Source organism: Mycetomoellerius zeteki, unplaced genomic scaffold, assembly GCF_001594055.1.
Source record: "Mycetomoellerius zeteki isolate Tzet28-1 unplaced genomic scaffold, Tzet1.0 scaffold164, whole genome shotgun sequence".
Classification (NCBI taxonomy): Eukaryota; Metazoa; Arthropoda; class Insecta; order Hymenoptera; family Formicidae; genus Mycetomoellerius; species Mycetomoellerius zeteki.
In genome coordinates, this window is record NW_017256594.1 from 740,649 (window position 1) to 760,894 (window position 20,246).

General features: G+C 37.1%; 3 protein-coding genes across 6 annotated transcripts in view; 2 read left to right on the forward strand and 1 right to left on the reverse strand.

Moving 5' to 3' along the window:
- LOC108721185 (uncharacterized) overlaps nucleotides 1–3,596 on the forward strand; it is a gene marked incomplete at its 5' end in the record, with an annotated part of 9,226 nt that extends 5,630 nt beyond the window's left edge. Inside the window, 9 exons of the mRNA XM_018445592.1 lie at nucleotides 188–448; nucleotides 568–933; nucleotides 1,038–1,284; nucleotides 1,365–1,576; nucleotides 1,658–1,796; nucleotides 1,966–2,219; nucleotides 2,300–2,468; nucleotides 2,551–2,717; nucleotides 3,491–3,596. Coding sequence (XP_018301094.1) covers nucleotides 188–448; nucleotides 568–933; nucleotides 1,038–1,284; nucleotides 1,365–1,576; nucleotides 1,658–1,796; nucleotides 1,966–2,219; nucleotides 2,300–2,468; nucleotides 2,551–2,717; nucleotides 3,491–3,596 — 1,921 coding nt within the window. The remainder of the gene's footprint in view (nucleotides 1–187; nucleotides 449–567; nucleotides 934–1,037; nucleotides 1,285–1,364; nucleotides 1,577–1,657; nucleotides 1,797–1,965; nucleotides 2,220–2,299; nucleotides 2,469–2,550; nucleotides 2,718–3,490) is intronic.
- Nucleotides 3,597–7,417: 3,821 nt separating this feature from the next.
- LOC108721266 (peptidyl-tRNA hydrolase 2, mitochondrial) lies at nucleotides 7,418–9,433 on the forward strand. Of its 4 annotated transcripts, none has more exons than XM_018445734.1 (4): nucleotides 7,418–7,500; nucleotides 7,742–7,940; nucleotides 8,653–8,840; nucleotides 9,109–9,433. In XM_018445734.1, the coding sequence occupies exons 2-4, from the start codon at nucleotides 7,772–7,774 to the stop codon at nucleotides 9,289–9,291; spliced, it is 540 nt and encodes a 179-aa protein (XP_018301236.1). In that variant the 5' UTR covers nucleotides 7,418–7,500; nucleotides 7,742–7,771; the 3' UTR covers nucleotides 9,292–9,433. The 4 variants fall into 4 exon arrangements, with proteins under 4 accessions (XP_018301236.1, XP_018301234.1, XP_018301233.1 ...); XM_018445732.1 differs by having other exon boundaries at nucleotides 7,429–7,504; nucleotides 7,742–7,948; nucleotides 8,655–8,840; nucleotides 9,109–9,430; XM_018445731.1 differs by having other exon boundaries at nucleotides 7,452–7,550; nucleotides 7,742–7,948; nucleotides 8,655–8,840; nucleotides 9,109–9,430.
- Nucleotides 9,434–9,847: 414 nt separating this feature from the next.
- Nucleotides 9,848–19,143, reverse strand: LOC108721267 (tetratricopeptide repeat protein 28). The gene is made up of 16 exons (XM_018445735.1): nucleotides 19,089–19,143; nucleotides 18,965–19,050; nucleotides 17,805–18,062; nucleotides 17,336–17,738; nucleotides 16,658–17,215; nucleotides 16,277–16,572; nucleotides 15,744–16,209; nucleotides 15,183–15,590; nucleotides 14,566–14,943; nucleotides 13,638–14,418; nucleotides 12,869–13,542; nucleotides 12,264–12,766; nucleotides 11,743–12,105; nucleotides 11,426–11,663; nucleotides 11,120–11,338; nucleotides 9,848–10,966 (listed from the first exon to the last, which is right to left on the reverse strand). Exons 1-16 carry the CDS (start codon nucleotides 19,141–19,143, stop codon nucleotides 10,317–10,319), a joined length of 6,336 nt encoding a protein of 2,111 aa, XP_018301237.1. The 3' UTR covers nucleotides 9,848–10,316.
- Nucleotides 19,144–20,246: the final 1,103 nt, after the last annotated feature.

Consider the following 20,246-nt stretch of genomic DNA (forward strand, 5'->3'; position numbering starts at 1 on the left):
CACACACACACACACATTACATTTTGACGAATTAATTTGTTAACAATAATAGTATGTCACATTGTATATAATAGTTTTACTATTGGCAAATGTAGACAATTTTATTAATTGAGTCAATAACAAAACTCAATATAGATTATTATCGAGCTCTTTTATATTTTAAGAAAATCTCTTATTTTTCTTTAAGGAAAGAATATGCTTCTGATACAACGGAATCTAATACGTCCAGGAAAAATAGTGCGAAATATAAAGAAGACCTTAAACATGCAAACAGTCCCATTTTAAGCCGTCTCAGACCACCTACGCCAAAATTGACTAATAGCCCAATTGTTAGTCGTAAAGCTGCTGCAACGAAGGTTCTCAATTCTCCCATGCTAGAAAGACCTAAACATTTAGCAAAATCGTCACAAGCGAAAAATATAGGATATTTTACATGCGTTGAAAATAGGTACATATTTTTTTTATTCATATTAATACATATACAACGATATATTGTATAATTTTAAAACGCCACAATTCAACAATTAATTTCAAAGCAGTTAATGTATCATATTAATTCTTTTATAGTCCATATATGCTGAGAAAATCCAACAGCACTACGAATTATCATGAAGGAACCAGTTATTTTGATAAAGACATGCCTATTAAAGCGCCTAGTATGTTACAAAACAGTCCGGAACTTCAACGGCATCTCAATATACAAAGATCATCGAGTAATGCAAGCATTAGGAACATGAAATCGCAGAATCTCGTGTCGCGTCGCAGCAGTTTCAACAATACCGATATTGACAGAATATCATCAAGAGGAAAATATGCTTCTGTTGTTGCCTCCGATAGTAGTAGCGAAGCTGGTGAACAACAAAGAAAATCTCCCCTGATGCCAATCTCATCTGGAATCAAATTGAATAGAGCTTTCAGCATAAGAAGAGCAAGGTATCTTATGCAGAAATTAAACGAAATGCTATCAAATATATAAAAATTCCGGATATATTCTTTTTTATTTCTACAGAAAATTAAGTTGAATATATTATTCACAGATTAAATTGCGAGTCTGATACAACGCCGAATACAACCCCTGAAGAAAGACGTCGAAGAGCGCAATCTGAAGTTAAGACTGTAGTACCTGTGAATAAGCAGCAAAGTTATCATCGTATTCGCACAAATAGTGTCGGAGCGCACAGTAAAGAATCGTCAAAGAAATCGGAGACAACGAAATTCAGAGCACCATCCATATCTAGAACCGATACTGGGAGATTTAGTATGAGAGCTCCAAAGCCGACTCATGTAAGCATCGTATCTGTGTAAGAGATTATTTTGTCTGTAGAATGTTTTAAATATAAATTTTTTGTTTTTTTTTTCTTAAGCATCCTTCTCTTAGTCAAAAAACGAATCAAAAACCGAGTAAAGATCACAAAAAGTCCGGTAGAAGTAATTCCACTCTTACGTCCAAGGAGGTGGAGTTTCAGAATTGGAAGCGGCGGAAAAGTTACGATCCGATGAAAGCAGCAGCCGAAGGGAGAAAGAAATTAATAGATAGTACAAAGAAACATCACAGTACCGAGGATGGTTCCGGCAAGTGAGTACATAGAAATATATGAAGCGTTTACGCGAATAATAAGCGTATTTCAGTTTTCAAAAAGAACAATTTATATTGTAGTCATGACAATTCCGTACTGAGATCTGCTAGTTTTCATGGTACAGGGGGTGCTCTCTCATTAGCCAACGATTGGTCGGATAATGAATTAAATTACTGTTACGAAGACAATCAAGTACCTCCGCCTAGTAGTCCACAATTGGTATGTTCTATGTGTGTGTGTGTGTGTGTGTGTGTGTGTGTGTATGAATTATCATTAAAGCTTTATGAAATCTATGAACAATTTTTATTGACAAATTTGGCTACTGATCTTATTAAGTTATAACAAATAATGGTATATCAAATGCTTTATAAAATCTGTAATTGATTAGGAGAGCGACAGTGATTTAGAAACTTCGTCTTATCTGCAAACAACTCAGAATGTTGTATCCGCAATGTCTGCTCGCATGACGGGATATCGTCCTCCACTCGTTTCCGATAATGAGAGTGACGAAGATACGAGTCACAGTCTACATCAGAATATATCGAAAGGATTACGCCATCCCAGCGATACGGAGAGCAGCGATGAACAGCATCCTATGTCACAATCTCCTATTTCCAGTACTAAATACAACAAAGAATTTAGGTATAAGTTTATGTTTTATTTAAGTTTTGTTTTCTTGCATTTTAATATCTTTGTATAATCTAACTATTTCTTTTCTCTAGCTTGCGTAAAGCAAAATTGGATCTGCAACGAACAAAACCTGTGTCTTCCAGTATGAACAAAGCTAAAAATTTATCACACGATGCACATGGCAAGTCTGAGTCGCTTTCCAGTATCAATAGAACAGATTCTGGACGACCTAATGTGCGAATTAACAGAAGTCTGAACATGGTAAGAGAGTGTAACTTTTTTCAATATATAATAATAAAATTTAGTATGTAACATATAAATATATACATATAAATGTATGTAGGGGCCTAAAAGCAAACCGAAGGAACCAAAAAAGCCTTCAGCGTCAAATGTACGGGAAGTCGAGATGCAAAATTGGAAACGTCGTAAGAGCTACGATCCCATGAAAGCTGCTATGGAAGGACGAAGAAAAGCCGGCTTGGCAAAGAAAAATGCAGCTCTCTCACCGAGGTAAGTTGAAAGTTGATGCAACTTTTCATAAAAGAAGAAATGATACGAAGAATTTTTTCAGACAAGGCAAAAGCCAGAAGTCTCTTGGTTTTTTGCATTGTCTAGGGGTCTAGGATACATTATTATTACTAATTAAGAAGATAATTATTTTACTTTATTTGTTATATTTTGTTGCTAGGACTGATAGCGATCGATAATCTAAAAATAATGTGGCAAAACAAGCAAGCGGTATGGTACAAACTTGTTTGAACATTTTACATATAGATTTCCTCATTTTATATAGATTCAAGAGGTACTGTTAATAGATGTTTGTCACTTTTTAAAGATATAAAACACTTTTACCAACACGAGAATGCTTGTTTTTTTTTGTGTTGCACTAACTCAGAGTCAAGTTAAGAACGATAGAAGATTTACTGTACTTATGTTTTACATTAATTTATCTATTTTAGTGATGTACTGCTTTTGCACTTCGTGTTTCTATTACCCATCTAATTGTTTATTGTGCTCTAGCAAACACTTTCAAAGAACTGTACCTATTTCTACAGAAAAAATATTGCTTTTTAATTAAATATAGAAATCTAATATCTTATTTGTTCAATATTGACATTGCGTTTGATTTGATCAGATAGTCAGCTTTAGCGATAATGTGCGATGTAAATACGTGTTAACAAAGCTTTTCTCTTTTGATAAAAAAAGAGTATAAACAAGATGGGAGAGATTAATTTCTTCACTTGCTCATAATTCCACTGCATTTTACTTCTATTTGATTTTAGCCATGTAGCGAGATCGCAGAGTTTTCACGGATCAGTAGGATTAGCAATCAGCGATTGGAGCGACGAGGAACCAGTCATATCCGCAGACGAAGGCCCACTTTACTAGAATTGTCAGAGTTAATGGGTAACATGAAACCGAGCACATGCGTAAAAATAAGATAAAGCCAAATTACAAAAATTCTTATATAAAAATTGCAAGAATAAGCGAATTTTACAGGATGTTATAGGAATTAAGCACTCCTATGTTTAGATATAAATCTATTAAAAAAAATTATAATGAGCCAAATAACTAGAGAAAGTCTTTTCTATATTATAAATTTGTGAGCTATCGACTGTTCATTGCTAAATCCTGAGTTACAAAAATGCGCTTCCTAAAGGTGATACTTAAAAATTATGCAGAAATTAACGATATTAGTATTGAAACGTCCAATTGTTTGTGATTAATTTGTACGAAATGTTTTTTTTCTCTCAAGTTATTTCGTACTTTTTATTACGCGTAAAATGAAAAATATTGCCTAAATATGAAGAATATTTCATTACGTACAATAATATTGAAAAGAGAAAAAAGATTGATAAAAAAAATTCGAGATATCTTAATTATGGAGCGAGAATATATTCGATTTATAATAAGGAGTGCTAAATATATGTATAGAGAAATATATGTCTGTCATTGGTTTAATTATGATTGGACCAATCTCGTGTAGCGTTTATGTACAAATATGTTTATCTATATAAACGCATTTTGTTTCATATTGGTGCAGACGATTTGTTTAATTATGAAATATTTACTTCAATAATAACTTGTAAAGTGTATTTTTTCATTAAAAGCGCAAAGAGAGCGAATACGCGAAAAAGCTTTACGTATAGATTTGCGTGTTTTTCTTTGCCATGTTGCGAGAATTATGTACATTACGTTGCTTGTAATAGTGAATACAAACTCACATTGGTACTCGCAATTTCTTCTTGCTCATATAACTATTGACACAGAAAGAACGATAGAAAAGAGCTACGCTCTCTTCCAAATCGCGTAATGAATTGTAGTAAATATTTTTCCTCTACGATAATTTAATGTGATCATGAAGGGCTTTACAATGATCTTAATTGTTAAGATGTATATATCACTGTCGATCGATTTAATTGTACATTCTTTTTCTCGATTTTACATAAGAACTAATCGATATGTTTGTCAATTTGGTTCGAAAAAAAACTAATTGTCTCTGTAACATACTCGACCAGGTAATATTAAATGACACTGACATAAACATAAGATATTTTATACATAAGTACTTGTTCAAAGGATTGTATCACTTGTTCATCATAAGCTTGTTGTTCCAATATAAATTCGATGAAAATTTTATCTGAATTTCCTAGAGAATTTCGTAAAATTTATACAAGTTCGTTGTGCATATCGCAAGCATTATGATAAAGAGTTATATTAATGCTCCCTTTATTGCATAATTCTTGGAAGATTATTCTATTATACTAAAGTAATTTTTCGACGTTTCCTTTACTATTCGTATCTTAACGTTAAAGAAATAAAAATTTAAATTAAGAAATTGAGAAATTAATATTTTCTTATCGACACAATTTACAATTTATTGATTTATATTTCTTAATTTGGAATTATGCAATAAAGATCGCAGAAGAATGTGATATTACGACAGGATTAGAAAGTTACTGAGTTAAATATGATAATATGAATTTTTTTGTTGGAAAGTAATAGATAAATATATAATAGTTTTCTTAATTAAGTTTCCATGATGATGTTCGGTTCTAAAAATGTTTAATTTTGTAGGATTGTATGCAGAATTTGTTAATATGCTGCAAAGATAATTATAGAAAAAATGGTGCGCGTCAATCTTTAAAATTAAAATTTGTTTTTAATTTTTTAATCAATTTATAAAAAATATTTTGTTTAAAATAATATATTTTTAAAATGCATTGCGAAGTTTATAGAATGACATTTGATAAAAAGAATTTATTACATTTTATGTGCAATGCCGCGTATTGGAAGTTATTTTTTTTATAAATTTATGCATATATAATTAAAATATATCTTACAAAATTATATATTGCACAAACTTATAATGTTCGTAAATACATTCGTTTCGTGTTCTTGATTTTTCTTTGAAAAAAAATGGGCTTCCAATGTGCAAATTATTATATTTCCGAGATAAGTACATCAAAATAATGAAAATACATGGAGCGATATATTATACGTTATTTTAATTGTGTAACTGGAAATATGAGGATCATGAATACAAAAGAAATCATAGTTTATCTTAATTGTAATTTTTTTTAAATATAATTTTATCTAATGCAACAAAGAGAAAGCTCAATTATTTCTAAAGATGCTTACTGCCTAGATCCTTACATTTCTAGACCGCTTTAGCAAGCAACGATATGTAAACTTATTTTGTCAATGAATCTTCTAAATGTAACCAATTATTAACAAGTCTTAATTTTTTTATTATGATACATCAAAATATTTTATTAATATGATCTGAATCGTTTGTTTCTAAGTTATGTACATAATTGCTAGCCATATAATAGCGTATAAAATGTATGTTTCACATCTTGTTTTGTCACAGAAAGAAGTGCGTGCATATATGTAACAACAATGCGATATATTTTTGTATATTTAAAGCCTACAGATCCGTTAAGCGCGTTAAGTTCTAATTTTACCGTTAATTAATTTTTATTAAAAATATATGTACACAATTCTTTTGCAGAAAATGTTATACATGATAGTGAAATATAACATCCATATCTTAAATAAGAGTGTCAATCCATCGTATGTATCGTAATAATATATAAGTGTAAATCACAAAGCGTTTGTTTTTTTATTTGGAGAGAAATTGTGTTTGTATAAATCTCGCACAAATTAACCAAATTTCAAATAGCACTGAAAATTTAAATTCGCAGTTTATTTCGATCTGTTTCATTTTCTGTCACGCATATCCGCGCGTTTGAGATTCGTACAACGATCATTTGTAAAAACTGAAACCAAGTTATTACAACAATTAACTCCTCGATTTTTTTAGATCATACTGTTGCTTATCGTGTAGATAAAAAGACTTGCAACAAAGAAAATAAACTTTTAAATAAACAAAATTTTAAAAGAAAAAAATTTCATATTCTGTCCAGCAAATAATGTATATTCGAGCCGAGCATCTAAATATTATCAATATTATTACATATATTCCTCCATAATTTATATCACGTCTATTATTTGTGTGAGTATATTTTCATGTACCCACAAACTATGTCATATTTAATTTATAATGTAAATACTACTGTATTAAAATAATATATTCACGGAAGTACAATTAATGCTACCTGGGCACGCCAAGTTTTTTCTTCACTATAATCCAGTCGACCGTACTTATTTTGTACCCGTTTTTTATTAAAAGGAATGTAATATTCGATACCGTTTTTACGCACTTGGCGTATATTTTTTTCTTTTTTATTCTTTAATTTCTGAACTTGCAACAATCGCGCATGATCAGCTGCATGGTGGAATTAATAAGGTGAAACATTGCGCATAATGGCGGTAGCAATACTGGAAATAACCAATCAAATGTGTCCCAATATGCACTTTCTGACGTAGCTGTGTTCGAAAATATCACCCGAATGCCCTCGTATATCGTTTTAAGCCTGATTTATAATGGTCGTAATCGTTAATTTATGCCGGTGCCGGTAAAGTTCAACCATAGGATTTCAATGCTTTCGTTCATACTAACTTGCCGTATTAGTATGAACGAAAGCATTGGCTGCGTTCAGCAGACTCAACAGTTTTGCAACCGTTTTATGATTGTCTGCTGAGATAGGACCAAAAACGGTTGCAAAACTGTTGAGTCTGCTGAACGCAGCTATTGGTACATGGGGGCATTCGGGTGATATTTCCGAACGTAGCCTATGATCAGCTGGATCTGCTGTATCAACATGGATCGGCATGATGCCATGAGAAACGTCGTCATCAAGATTATAATTGACAACGCCTTGTTTTAATGAGTGATGTTACACGTTTCATTTAAATTAACGCATTTAAATTTTAAACGTGTGTATATATCTAATATCATATATTGATAAATGAACGATATGAAAGATTTTCTATGAAATAATGAAAATCTAACGTTATAGGTTATCTTATTTTGTAATACACACGTGTATTTTCTTTTATATGCATTTATAAATTACTTAGAACTGTGACGGCATATTTTTTCAACTCGCATGTATGTACATTTGCAGGCTTTATCTTATCATACATTATTGAAAATCATGGACAACATCGTCGAGACAATCATAGCACAGGCTATAGATCCGAAAGTGGCGTTTATGGCCGCTACTATCTTCGGTTATTGTCTGTATAAACGCATAACCATGTATAGAAAAAGTCCTCAGCAAAGTTCCCTTGCGGAAGACTCCGACGAAACGGATGACGACGACGACGACGCGGTAAAGAAAACGATATCACTTGAATTTTTCTTTGAAACGTGTAATTCTTTGATAATCTATCAATCCTTTGAGTCACAGCGTAACATATATGTTAAACCTTTTGGCTCTTCTTTTTTAGACTATTTCGAAGATTTCACCAAAATTAATGATTCTTTTTTCATTATTCACTATATTAATACTTAGTTTTGACTTCTATGTACTGATTTTTCCATTTTGTTTGTATTTTTTTGCTGTAAACCTTTTAATTCGAAAAAAATGCTTTTTTTTTTAAGTTAAATTCATTTATGAAAAAAAGCGCCTAAAAATATACTCATTTTTTAAGTTATATTTGTGTATTTGAGGTCGCTGGTTACGAATATGCATTCGGTTTGTTTTACAAATTTTATTTTAACATTTTTTTGTAAATTGTATTTCAATTTTTTATAAATTCAATGGTTGGATTTATATTCCGTCACTTCAGAAACCCTTATTTATAGATTTTTCAGGATAGAATGCGAATTATAGTAAAAATCAAGAATTAATTTGCTTTTTAAGCCGCCATATTGTGCTCGCCATCTTGGATTTCAATTTTTTAAGGATCTGATAAAAGATTTGATTTCAGTGACCTCAAAAACCTATAATTCTATACATTTTTCAGAGATTAGTCTTTTCTTTTAATTGTGTGACTGAAAGGGTTAAATAATCAGTTATTCTCTTTTTTACATAGGTATATACAGATAAATATGATAATTACAAGTTGATCCTGGTAATTAGAACGGATTTGAAAATGGGAAAAGGAAAAGTAGCAGCTCAGTGTTCACACGCCGCTGTTGCAGCATACAAAGTTGCTAGGAAGCATCCAAAGATTCTAAGAGCATGGGAAGAATCTGGCCAAGCTAAAATCACCCTTAAGGTATTTTGAATGATATTAAATACTGATAAGTTAATAAAGGAAATATTTTTAATTAATGAATTGAAAATATATAATGAATATATTCATATTGATCCAATAGATTAAATATTCCTTATGACATGTGAACCAGATTGTAAGGTTTCGGTCGAAAGAAACTATCATTTGATGTTTAATAAATATATTTAACTATACACAGTTAAAATAAATATCTTCACACACATACACACGCACGCATGTATAAGGGGAAAAATGATATGTTAATTTCCAGGTGGACAGTGAGGTTGCTCTTACAGAGATAGCAAAGCAAGCTAAAGATGCAGGTCTCTTATTGACCATTGTACAGGATGCAGGACATACGCAAATACCAGCAGGAAGTAAAACGGTATGTGCGATCGGACCGGGTCCAGCAAAATTAGTAGATCAAGTAACCGGTCATTTAAAGTTATTTTAACTGCTTATGAAATAAAGACCGAGCCTTTTGATACATCTTTGATTTTATATTTTTTATTTTTAATATCCCCAAATATCTCGTGTCTTATTTAAATTATCAGTCTGTTGGCAAAATTTTTTCCAGTTACACAGAGGAATCTTAATAGTTAATATTAATGCCTTAGATTTGGAAAGATTATCTACGTGCATATTAAAAAGGCTAATACTATATGATTTTTATTGTCTCTATATCTTTTCGCAAAGCAGAATTTTGAAATTAACATTTAACTCGTAAAATATATGAGCAAAACGAATTTCCTTCATGTTAAGTTTTAACAAATGTATTTAACAGTTTTCTTTTTAAATTAATATAATACTATATTTGTGTGAGTGTGTGTGTGCGTTTTGCGAAGTACAAACGTAGCATAGAATGTCAATTCAAATTGACTTTCTCTACTTAGAACGCATGATTTATCAGAAATATGATAGTTGAAGTTAGAGCTCGGATGTTGGTGCAGCTAATATTATTTATTCTAGATATCAATGATAAATGAGAAGAAACATATATAGAAAAATATATAGAAAAATTGATTCTTTTAGCTTATTAAACATCCGAACTCCACAGTCATCTTTTGCTACATTAATTAAGAACGTTAATAATTAAACATTTGGACGGATTACAATTAAAATCATACTTGAGCATATTAGCGCTTATTAGCGAGATTATTTCATCCTTGTACGTATATAGAACTCGTTACATTCACGAGCCCCAGTATATGAAAAAGGGACATGTATGCAAATATGTGCATTTAGTGAATATTAAGGCATTTATGGTTCCTAGTGTATTCTTTCAGGTGTTTCATCTTGAATACCAAGAAATATTGGTAAGTAAATACGCGCTCACACTACATTCTTCGCCAATCGTTTTCTGTCAGCCTTGCTGTGATTGCAAGGTACCGACCACCTGTTTCCCAATGTGTCTCCCATTCTTTGGTACCCAGTACTATACTTCGCGAAATTACGCTTTAACTTATAAATATAAATAATCTATGTCGGTGGCGCGGGTGCTTTCCGAGGTATTTTATTCGAACTGGCGGCGCTGCATTGCGACTCCGCGATAGATCTACCGTCAGCCTCATCCCTCCGGCAGAGCTCCGACTCGTTCTGTATCCAATTCTGTGTCTGACTGTGGCCTACCGTTTTCGATTGCGACTCCTCGTTCTCAGACACAGCGCTCACTTCCTCCAGCAATTTCGATAATGACGGTGCTAGACCCAATCCCAAATTGCGCTCGTGATATACTTCCGATATCGTGGGCGTGAGCTCCCGCGTTAGACTCGTCAGGGAAGTGGCCAGGTTCCTCAAGTTCTGCGGATGTGTTTCCGTGGATTGCGTCGCTTCGGTCTGTGCGCTGCAAATGTCCTCGTTTGTCGCCCCGGTATGCCGCGGTTTCCTCGAGGAGTTTGTGTCAATCTCCGTTCTCACGCTCAACCTTTCCAATACATTAGCCGGCAAAGGCGGTAATGGCTGCCGCCTCAATACAGTGGCATGACCATTGTCCCAATCTGTTACCGAGCTGCTCGAGCTTGAGCCAGGCCTTACCGGATTTTGTTCGGGATAAAGATTCCGGATACGAGTTTGATGGTTCAAGTTAAGCGCCACAGGAGGACTAGGTGTAAATGCCACGTCTGATTCACCTAGAGTATTCGAATATAATTTAAATTTCTGTGTAAGATATATCTTATGAAATTTTACAGGAATCAAATGTATCATATAAAAATGTTACTTTTAATATTTGAAACAGATAGAGTCTATTCGAGTATTTTGTTTTTTAAGATATTTATATGTACCTCCACCGTTTTGACATGGCTGTCGTGAGGCTGGTATCAAAACGTTCGGTGGTTCCATAGTCTTCCCGTCTGGTTCACCACGATGTCGCACATAACTTGCAAACGCTCCTCCCAATCGCGGTCGTTCTACAAGGTTTTTCTCAGTATGGGCCACTGAAGCTAAACTCTCCATGGAACTACCTGAATCTAAGCTAAGACTTTTTGGTGCTTCTTGTGTATCTACAATTGATAATACACACATACAAATGAATACAATTAATTTATATTTATTACTGTCATCATGTATCAATATGAATTTTAATGTACCAAATAATGCGAGAAGAGCTTGAAGAGCAAACTGGACAGCTCTACGTGAGGCTTGTTTGCCTGTTCTCAATATCACTTCTGATTGTCCGACTTCCATCAAGTCAAAGCCTAAGCTAGCGAACAGTTCGTGTGATCCTGATGCTCTCCAAACATGTACAGGCAATATAACTTCTTGTCCTTCTGTGGCACAACTAGCCCTTCTCATGGCAGCGATGACGTCCTCTGCGGCTTCTGGCGCCTGAAATATTTTTTACATAATCGATTAAAATGAAAACCTTATACGTATGTGGTTAAACATTAATTAAAGTAAGTCGTACTTGTAAGAGTCTCGCCAAAGCATGCAATGACGATTGACCTAATCCTAGTAGAGCTTGCAAGCTGGCGCTGCATCTCGTCAGTCTTTCTTCGGGATCGCTTTGTGGGAAGAATACGGAGGACGGTATACCATTGCCGGCCGGCTCGAATCTGAATCCCACGGACATTAGAAGCTCTCGCCAACCGGTGGCCGCGCCCACCTTGTTCTCGATACTGCGCTGAGTCGTATACATGGCGTTCTTCTGACCGCGATGAATTCTCTGTAATGACTTCTCTACCAGATGAAGCGTTACTCGTAGCGCGTCCCTGCTCTGCTCGGGACCACCACGCAATAATTCCGCCAGTGCTTGACCCATTAGCGCGACCTGTCGGAACAAGAGAATGATGAAATGTTACAATTAAAGCTGTAAAATCTAAAATAAAATTAGATTTATTTAGGACGTATCAAAACTTTAATCGATTCGTTTGTTGTTTTGTATTTTATAGTTGCCCAAATAGCACATATAATTCCTATTGAATGTACCTTATTGGATAATCTTGTGTCTCCGCCGATAAGCAGCCAACCGGCCCAGTTAGCGGGATGAGCAAAGTGTCTGGTATGCTGAACGGTTTGCATCGCCTCGGCTAATGCACGTGATGCTCTCGCGCCTTGCAACATTGCGCTGTAAAACGCTCGCAATAAGATGCTACCGGCGGTTGGTGGTACTGCCCACATTCCTATGAGCACACATTGCGCGCCCGCGCTTAACAGAGTCTTTGCAATATTTTGTATACCGTCCGACGTGGCATTCGTACAATCTACGTTGCTCCAACTCTGACCGCTGGATACGACCACTAAACGGGCGGACATCTTTAGTCTAAGTAAATCTATCTGGTTTATCAGGTACTCCGGTCTTTCGGATGGCTCCTCGCACTGATCAGGCGAGAACGCTAGACTGCCGGTATTCCAGAAGACCGGCACTGTCAGATGAACACACTCTGCATCTGGTAGAGACCGCAGAACCGCTGATCTGGTAGCTTCCAATCCTATTGTGAACAAAGAGAGAAAATTTTAAGACATTTTCGCAAACAACTATCGAAATTGTGATACAATTAGGAAAAGTTTTTAGAACTGTAGCTGATACTAACCAGTCATTGCGCGAGCCTCCAATAATTCAGCGACTATTTCTGATTCGGTTTCGGTGGAAGTGACGCTTTCAGTCCATCCGTACTCCTCTCGAACGTCTTCCGGTAGAATAGGGTTTCCAGCGACCAGCGCAGCCACGGTAGCACCGCCTTCTAGTACAGGCGTTTTCGATCTCTTTCTGAGCGCTGCAAGGGATGGTACCACCAACAGTGAGAATCTTTCACACAGATAATCCTCGCCTGGATTGGATTGCAAAGCCGGGAATGGTGCCAAGTAAAGAGATTTCTCCACCACCATAATCAACTCCTTTCGTGGTGGCGGTAGCAGATCTTCGAACGGGGCAAGAAGAAGATCGTAGAGCACCTGTATTGGCAATGGTGCCTGCCACGTAGGTCCTTTCACACCTCGTCCCCAACGGGCGCTTCCAGCGCGAGAGCTCACAGAGCCGACGCTGAAGAGACTACTCAAACTGTAGGAACTAGCATTTAAATGATGACCCCTTGACGGGATTTTAGTGGATTCCTCGATAAGCTCGTTGCTTTCGTCCAAGAGCGCTTCGCGCGCTTGAATAACTCTCTTTTCTAGACCTACCCCATCGTCCAGTGTAGCAGAGTGGAATCGTAATAATCCACGTCCTGGCGCTAAGCACCACGCATGCAATTCACATCCCACCTCGCTGAAATTATTTTGTTCAGTTATTTTAATTTTTTAAGAGTAAACATATAAATTATAGTATTAAATAAATCATATCTTGTTTCAAATAGATTATACCTATAATACAGGATAACTCCACGTTGTCGATCAATGATCTCAGAATAATGAGCTGCATCGTCCAAAGAATTACTCTTAGATCGTCTGGATCTTTCCGCCCAATTCAGAGCCTCTTCTGCTCGGTTTAGATTGATTAGTACCTTTTGCAACATTCTGTATGTTTCTGATAATAACTCGGTTCGATTAGGTTGGCCACAAGAAAGAGACACAGAAGTTCCGTCTAACGATTCTAAGAGATTTGCGGCCTTCTCCAAGTGTTCCACAGAGATGATCGCTTCTCCGGTCTCCCAGTGTACAAGACCAAGTCTGTGTCTTAGTCTGGCAGCTTCTTCTCTTCTACCTAAGCCTTCGGACAGAGATAGACCAGACTGCAGATAACTTAGAGCACGTGGCAGGTCTCCACACAAGTGATGGAGTCGACCCAGACTCGCAAAAGCTGCCGCTCGGGCGGGTTGATCGCCTGCTGCGGCCGCAAGGCTCAACGACTGTTCCTGCAATCTTATAGCTTCCTCATATTGTCCTAATGTCTCCTGAGTCACTCCAAGATTGGCACAGGCGCGAGCTTGTAAGCCGGCCGCGTCTAAACCTTCAGCGATCGACAGCTCTAATTGATGATGGCGTAATGCGGAATTCGGATCGTCCATTAGAAGATGTACTGCTCCCAAACCGCTGGCAGCTTCGGCCTCGGCCGCTTTGTCGCCGAGCCCACGAGCGAGAGCCAATTGATGCGACAGACAACTGACAGCTTGCTCATGATTTCCTAATGCGGCATGTACTCTGCCTATAAATTAACAACGATCAAATATCAATATATGTGATTAATATTAGGCGATCGAAAAAATTCGCGTGGTTTTTGTAAAAATATATCTACTAAAAATTTATTATAATCTCTCTAAGAATTAATCTAAATTTTATTACATCAGTTTACCTAGATCACCGTAAGCAGCACCTCTCGCTTCAGGACTGTCCACTTCATGAGCGGCCACTAATCTTTTCTCGAAACACACCAAGGCTTCCTGTAAATTCCCGGTAGCCTCGCGAGCTCTTCCCAATCCTCTGTATGCCCGTTCCTGATCTCTGATGCTTTTCAACTTTGTAGCGGCTGTCAGTTGTTGTTCATGACATTTGATAGCTTCTTCCAGATCACCCAAAGCTTCATAACAGTCCCCTAAATTTCCGAGTGCTCGAGCTTTGTCAAGTAAAGCGGTGCCGGTAGTTAGCGGTTCTAAAGTTGCTAACTGTTGCTCGAAATAACCGATAGCATCCTCGTAATGTGTCATATTAAGCCTAGCTATGCCTAAATTTCCTAAAAAGTCACAGTGTTAGAAAAAAGATATTATTAACTTGTCAATATTAAAAAAAAATTATTTGTATATTTTTTTTTATACAAAGAATTATTTTTTCTTGGTTCTAATATGTCACATTCTGTATATATGTTATATATTGTTGAATTTATCTTTCTCATTTAAGCGAGAAATTTTAAATACACGTCTCAAATGTTGAATTTTAAATTATACAAATTTAAATATTATAAATTTATATTACCTAATGCTTGGGCTTCAACTCCAGAATCTGCTAGTTCCTTCGCTCTCTCTAATTGTTCTTGATAACACTTGACCGCGTGAGTGTATTGTCCCAGTGCCATATGCACAGCACCCAGATTTCCATGTGCCCTGCACTCGCCGCGCAAGTCACCGGCTTCTTGTCTCAGAGTTAATTCCTGCGTGTGAAAACCGAGAGCCTTGTCCAAGTTCTTCGTAGCTCGATGAGCAATTCCCAATGCACCGTAGGCAGCAGCTTCCAGGCAACGATCGGCAGCTTGACGTGCCAAATTCAACTGACGTTGATGCATCTTGATAGCTTCGTCAACCTCTCCCATGCGCAACAAACAATCGCCAATATTTCCCAGAGCGCGAAACTTGCCAGCCAGATGTTTGGTCATATGCGCGATTGCTAAATTAAATAATTAAGATACAATGTATTTTTTATCATTATATATTTCATTTTTTGTGTATCTATTTTCCTACTTTTAATGTATTAATATATAATTATAAAATGTTCATAATATATTTATGTATTTTAAAGCTATGTAAAAGAAAATGTTACCCAAATAATATTTTTGGCATTCCAAAGCGGTGTCCAGATTTTCCAGTGCCAAGTGAGCTAATCCCAAATTGCAGTAAGCTCTACCCATTCCAGATTTATCTTGCAAGTCCTTTGCTAGTGCTAAATCTTGATCATAATATCTAACTGCCTCTCTATGATTTCCCAGGCAGTAGTGAGCATATCCTAGGAAATGGCACGCTTTAGCTTCTCCCTCAACGTCGTGCAATTCTTGCGACAGCATTAGATAATGTTCGTAATATGGCACCGCCTCTTCAAATCTGCCGCGTGAAGAAAGACAATTGGCGAGATTTAGTAGGGCACACGCCTCGCCAGCTGTGTCTTTCAGTTCGCGCGCTATAGCTAAATGAGCTCTGTAATGTCTCAATGCCGCTTCGTGACCTTGCACTGCCTGATACGCGACCGCCAAATTTCCGTGTGTACTGGCTTCTGAGCTACGATCGTTTACCTGAACAACAGATTTTTCGTTAACAAAGAATTTCATAATAATGATATACTTATCTTGGGAAGCCTACCTCTTTGCTTATCGTTAATTCCTGTTTGTGATATTTGATGGCTTGTTCGTAATAACCCAAGGCGTTATAAGCATTGCCAATGTTTCCGTACGCTCTACCCATACCGGCCTTGTCTCCTAATGATCTTGCGATTCCCAAGTGTGCCTGATGTAATTTTAAGGCGGCATCGTGCTCGCCGAGCAGTTGATAAACTATGCCTAGATTACTGCAAGCTCGTCCCTCGGCTACCTTGTCTTTCGTGACCAACGCAACATCGAGCTGTCTTTGATGCCAGAGCTTGGCTTGCGCCAAATCACCTAGATATTTTAATGAAATTTTGTTAATATAAAGGAAAGTTAGAAATAGAAATATGTTAATATACTTTTCAATAATAATCATCACCTGCACATCTGGCGGCATGACCTAATCCCGCATACGCTCTGGTCTCTATCGCTCTGTCTCCGAGTTCCTGAGCTATTCTCAAAACGTTTTCGTGATAAGCCATCGCCTGCCCGAAATTTCTACGATAATGATGAGACGATCCCAAATTACTGAAAGCCCTCGCCTCTTCCACGCGATCACCCAGCCGTCTAGCTATCCTCAAATGTTGCGTGTGACAGTCGACAGCACTTTCAAATTCCCCCATCGCCAAATAGACCGCTCCGACGTTACCGATCTCGCGGGCCTCTTGCAGTCGATCCCCCATCTGCTTTACCAATTGCACGCACTGTTTATGAGAAGCCAGGGCGTTCGGCAAATCACCGATCGCCGTGTAGACGTGACCCAGACTGGTCAAGGCCGAAGCCGCTGCCTGCGTATCTTTGCATTTCATAGCTAGAACAAGTTGATACCTATGAGCCGTTAGAGCCTCTTTGAAGCTACCTTTGCTGAAATAAGCAGAGCCTAAATTCCCATGGGCTCTGCACTCGCCCTGCGTGTCCCCCAGGGAACGCGCCACTCCTGAAAGTTTTAATCAGTCAGTACATTGCTTGACGCTAAATTCACAAATTACAAATTGAATTGAAAAGAAATTAACGCAAAACTTTCCGCTCGAAAAGAATTTATATATCTCTCACTTACCTAAATCCTGTTGCATGTAGTTGATTGCCTTGTCCAGAGAGTTTAGTGCCCAGTACGCGCTGGACAGAGCAGAGAATACAGAGCCCCTCAATTTCAAGCTGCACGAACCGATGGTGAGCGCGGCCTCCAGCACGCCAGCGGCCGCCCTGTATTGTCCAGCTCCCAGCAGCTCTTGACCAACCACAGATATGACGACGAATGGAGACTCGTCGAGTTTCATCGCGCGTAATTGTTGGAACGTCGGCTCCAAAGTCGGTCGTAGTGGAGACTTCAGAGAAGCCTCTACCAAGCCCGATAACAATTGATGATTGGATGCGTCGTGAGCTAATCCCGTGCTGAAGGCAACGAGTGCCTCTCCGTGACGTCCTAAGCATTGCAGCGCTACTCCTTGTCGATAGTATGCCTGAAAACCGATTATTATAGATCCGAAATTGGAGATGTACGGAAGAATATGGGTAAGAATGCATACCTTTGGCCACTGCGGACTCAGCTCGGTAGCTCTGACAGCATCCTGCAATGCAAGCGCGAATAATCCCATTTTTAGCCTGGCGGCCGATCTATTTGAATATAACACATGACTGAGGGGGTCCAAGGCAAGGGCTTCCGTGTACAATGTCGCGGCCAGTGCGTAATCTCCATTCTGGCACGCTGTATTACTCCTGCGTACCGTTTCTAAGAATAGTGCCCTGGATCCAGCGGCCAAGGCCGACGTACCTTCGGGCTCCACCTTCATCAAATTGACACGATCTTATTTTTGAGCAAATATTTCCTGCTTTTATCAATAATAACTAAACTTATATAAATTAAAATAAGGAACCACATATTTCTAAAGATTCATGAAACTATAAACGATCACTATAAACATATTTATTATTTTCACTCTTAAATGCATGATAAAATCAATGATAATTAAAAAATAACATCAATTAGTATTACAATTAATAAGATTATATTTAAAAAAGTAAAATATAATTTTGTATGAGGTTCCAAATAGAGTTAAAAATAAAGCAGATACTATCAAATATTTTTTTATCTTAATAATTATAAATGATTAACATGTATAAACTATTTCTTCTGCAATGAGAGACAGGGAATAAGACTAATATGAATTAGTATCAAAATAAAATACATGAATAAATTAATAAATACTTAGGTAATTAAAGGAGACCGATCAAAACAAGCAACAAGAGTAATACTTAAGCGAGAGCCAGATCCTAATTCAGGATTGGACCCAAAGTAACAACAGGAATTTCATAATTACCTCAGAGATATCCCTATGAGACATTGCTTAAGACGAGCTAGTAGCATTCTCTGGCATGGGCATCATCTGCAGCGTGCTGGCATGAAGATCAGGCCCCGGATTGAACGTGCGACTCCACTATCTCTCTTCGTCCCTCTCGCTCTCTCACGACGGGACTTACCTCGGCACGTTCTCCCTCGACGTTCGCTCGCAAACTAAACTCTCTGCGTGTACGCGCGTTACATTGTTTCACCGCGCGCGAGCGGTAATAAGGGGGTTTCTTTTCGCTAGAACGGGCAAATGGGACCGATTAATAAAAAAGGAGGGAGGCAGGCGTCTTAGGGGGGCACCCACTGCATTCCTCAGGCACAGCCATCTTGGAATGTGACCCCGGGTTCCCCCGTCGGGCCCAGAGCGGGGCCGGCACTGCTGCCTACCGCCTGCCCGGTGCTGTTTGCTTCTTCTATGCGCTCTTCTCCTCCTCCTCCTCCTCCTCCGTCCCGTCGGGCCCACGATGGGGCCCCGGCTGTGTGTTGCCCCGCTCGTTTTGCAACACTATCATCAGCATACGAGCGTGTAAAATGAGCGCGCGTGCACGCATACATGTATATAAATATATACATATACACGTGGAAACGTTCGCCACGCGCGCGAAAATACGGGGCCCGCGACGGGGATCTCGATGCACCGCTTTGCAACAGCAGCCGCTTTCGCGCCTCGAGTATCAAAGAGGGATCGTCTTCATCTCGCTTTGCAAATCCCATATAGATTTGTTAATTAATTATCTTGTAAATCGAAGAGAATCTCTTGGAGAAAGTAAATGACGGAAGATCTTTATTTATGCGATGAAAGGGAAAGTCATATCGACGTTGATGAACGAACTATTAAAAAAAAATTTTTATTATCCATCGATAATAAAAACTCAATTTTTTTAAATAGTTCGTGAAGACCTTAATGTTACCTTTGATCCTCCACGTGTCGAACACAATCAATATTTTTGTATTTATTATTGTTTTTTAAACATCGAATATAGATGGAAAGCCAACTGAGGATTTTAAAGAATCGTCCAAACAACGCGACGATAGAGTTTCCAGATTATTTTTAGAGTTATAATAGCAGTTAAGACTAAAAAAAAGCTGCGTTATTGAGAACAAGCTAAAGATATTGAACCGCACGGAAAATCTATGAAATTAGATTGCTAAATAAAAATACGAAGTGTGCTATTTTTATATTTCACTAGCAGAAGAGATTGTACATTAAAGAAGATTGAATACAAATTAGCTTATTTTTTTATTAATATTTTTTTATTAACATACATCCTTCTATATTTACTCTGCAACATCAATGTAAATTTTTGTATACGAGAAATTACTTAAAATTAAAATCGTTGAAAAATTTTCCTTGTTTTATGAATTAATGCTGTGTCTCTCTGTACATAAATATATTCTGTATGTATAAATACATATATCTACGTATTGGCATATGTATATTACGGCTTACACATCTATTATACATGGACTATTTTCTCACACTTTAACAGTTCATAAAAACAATACTCTTGTATCTTGGACTGAGATTGTAGGAATGTAACGTAATTGCAGAATGTTGTTCTATAACTCTCTAAATGAAGTAATTCACATGAATTCAACAAAATATAATAGATCTGTTCTT

What these genes read in the sequence shown, in the direction of transcription:
- LOC108721267 (XM_018445735.1), bottom strand. Translation starts at nt 19,143, where the DNA reads ATGCTGATGATAGTGTTGCAAAACGAGCGGGGCAACACACAGCCGGGG. An exon ending in CTTTGGCGAGACTCTTACAA is followed by an intron (nt 11,664 to 11,742) that starts GTACGACTTACT and finishes AAAATATTTCAG; the next exon opens with GCGCCAGAAGCCGCAGAGGA. An exon ending in AGCTCTTCTCGCATTATTTG is followed by an intron (nt 11,339 to 11,425) that starts GTACATTAAAAT and finishes TATCAATTGTAG; the next exon opens with ATACACAAGAAGCACCAAAA.
- LOC108721266 (XM_018445732.1), top strand. Translation starts at nt 7,772, where the DNA reads ATGGACAACATCGTCGAGACAATCATAGCACAGGCTATAGATCCGAAA. An exon ending in ATGACGACGACGACGACGCG is followed by an intron (nt 7,949 to 8,654) that starts GTAAAGAAAACG and finishes TTTTTTACATAG; the next exon opens with GTATATACAGATAAATATGA. An exon ending in AAGCTAAAATCACCCTTAAG is followed by an intron (nt 8,841 to 9,108) that starts GTATTTTGAATG and finishes GTTAATTTCCAG; the next exon opens with GTGGACAGTGAGGTTGCTCT.